Source organism: Hippoglossus hippoglossus, chromosome 11 (assembly GCF_009819705.1).
Source record: "Hippoglossus hippoglossus isolate fHipHip1 chromosome 11, fHipHip1.pri, whole genome shotgun sequence".
NCBI lineage: Eukaryota > Metazoa > Chordata > Actinopteri > Pleuronectiformes > Pleuronectidae > Hippoglossus > Hippoglossus hippoglossus.
The window spans coordinates 8459128-8461451 of record NC_047161.1 but is presented as its reverse complement, the minus strand read 5'-3'; the positions used below and the strand labels follow the sequence as shown (position 1 = coordinate 8461451).

The following is a 2324-nucleotide window of genomic DNA, read 5'->3' as shown; positions in this document are numbered from 1 at the left end:
AGTTATGGCTGTTGGTCCAAACTGCAGCAGTAAATATGTGCACAGTAGTTTTATACAATAATAAACCATCTTACATTTATTCATTATCATAAGAAGGAGAAGAAGAAAAAGCAATAGTGAGGTTTCATGCAGATGTTAAATTTGCAGTGAATTGTAGTGAGTGAACGCACTTAATTTACTTACTTAATTTTCATTAAGCCATGAATCAGTGTCAAATCTTCATGCAACTGATACAGAGATACAGAGAGCTAGAACTGTAAATCACAGGACGCCACAGAAGCTTAGCTGCATCCTCTTTAGAAGTCTAGGAGTAAAGAATTTGATCGACATGTTGTGGCTTTACATAGTGGACACTGCAGTTGGGAGCATTGACACTGGTGCATATCTCTCTGTGTCAGATTGAGTTGTCTGGCTGTATGTTTTGAGAGGAACAGCCAGGTGCCCAGCTTGTGCCGATCCCTCCTTAGAGTAAATGCAATAGGGCACCTTTGACACAACGGCCAGACTCAACTTGAGGAGCACGTTGTGGAGCGCCAAGCGGTATTCTTTTCTAACCAGGCAGTAGATGACAGGGTTGAAGCAGCTGCTGGTGAAAGCCAAGCAGTTAGCCAGAGGGAAAAAGTATGTTTGAGCCGCGTAGAACGCGATGCTGATATCAAGGATGTCGAGTTGGATCAGGACACCCCAAAGCGTGAGGAAATTGTATGGGAACCAGCAAAGGCAGAACGAAAGCACCACCACCGCCACGGACTTTGAAATATCAGCCTTTCGCCGAGAGCTGCTGCCTTTCAGTTTGTGGCGACAGAGGAATCGCAGCAGAAGCAGGTATGAGAGGATTATGATGGCGTAGGGCAGAAGAAAACCCAGCACCATGCGCAGGAGCTGGTTTATTCCGAGCCAGGAAGTGCCAGCTGGGAAACGGAGCAGGCATGCTGTGTCGTTGCCACTGCCCACGAGTTTCAGGTCAGCAAACACAGCTCGGGGCAGTGCGGCTATCAGCGCTCCGGCCCAGATAAAGGCTGTGGCCACTGGAGAGGTGCAGGATCTATTGCACAGGGAGGTACTGGGTCTGAGAGCAGTCACCACGAAGCAGTAACGGGTCAAACTCATAGCTGTCAGGAAGAAGCAGCTAGCGAAGACGTTCAGTCCGGTGAGTAAGGACACGGCCTTGCACGTGGCCAAGCTAAAAGGCCAGCTGTAGTCCAGCGCAATGTCCACGGCCCAAAACGGCAAGGCCAGGGAGAAGAGCAGGTGGGCCAGAGCTAGGTTGAACACAAAGAAATTGATGGTGCCAGTGTGGATGGTGTGTGTGGAATAGAGCAGGAACATCACCAGCAAGTTTCCCAACACTCCGGCAGTAGCTACAATGAAGTAAACGACGGAGATGACGATTCGTAACCAGGGGGGTCCATCCTCAAGAATCACCAGCTCGTGGTTATCACTTGTGTTGTGGAAATTTAGGTGGGAGTTATTACAAAACAGGCCGAGGCTGCAGCCGCTAAGGATGCTGCGGAAGAACTCAAGTCTCTGGAAGTCGATGTTTGACATTTTGACAAACTGTTGAAGGTCAATGTCAGAACGAAAGCACCACCACCGCCTCAATGTCGTGCACTTATTACTCAAGATGTTGATCTCTCGTCCTCCTTGTGAAGTTCTGGTTGTCGGTTTACTGGCTGACAGTCATCTATCCCTGAAAGGAAAGCGGAAATCATTATTACATAATGGCAGCCACAGTTTATGAGCAAATAAGTAGATTAGTCTTGTCAGATAAACAGATTAGGCTAAAGTGTTAGCCACAGAGTTAGCTAATCTAATTCACATCTCAAAGAAATAAACATCTCTGGGAGGACACAAAAATAAACTTATTTCACCTTTTGAAGTGGAAAAGCCTGAGAACAATCTTCACAAATCACTTCGTCAACATATTTACATCATATATATAATCTCTAATAATCTGTAAATGTCTATTGTCAAGACTCCAAGTTTGAAAATTTTGAGTTTTACATTCAACATGAAATAATAAATATATCTGAAGTTTAAATCAATAGCATCTGGATTAACTTCATGATATTAAGACCATTTTTTGTATCATGACGATGATATTATGGCAAATTTTGATGTAATTTTGTTAACTCTCACACTTTGCAGGAGCCTTTTAAAAAAAATCACTTAAATTATTTAATTTTCTCTACATTCGTGGGAGTAATGTCGTCTTTTCATGGTTTAAATCAAATAAAAAGCAAAAGCTGCCATCTACTTGTGTAGTTATATTTATCAAGTAAATATTTGCGAGAACCTGCAAAGTGACTAGATAGGTTTACTGA

At 43.7% G+C, this 2324-nt stretch overlaps 1 protein-coding gene across 1 annotated transcript; it reads right to left on the bottom strand.

Moving 5' to 3' along the window:
* Positions 1 to 239: 239 nt before the first annotated feature.
* LOC117770311 (relaxin-3 receptor 1-like) lies at positions 240 to 1569 on the bottom strand. Its single transcript, XM_034599622.1, has one exon. It carries the CDS (start codon positions 1546 to 1548, stop codon positions 340 to 342), a length of 1209 nt encoding a protein of 402 aa, XP_034455513.1. The 5' UTR covers positions 1549 to 1569; the 3' UTR covers positions 240 to 339.
* Positions 1570 to 2324: the final 755 nt, after the last annotated feature.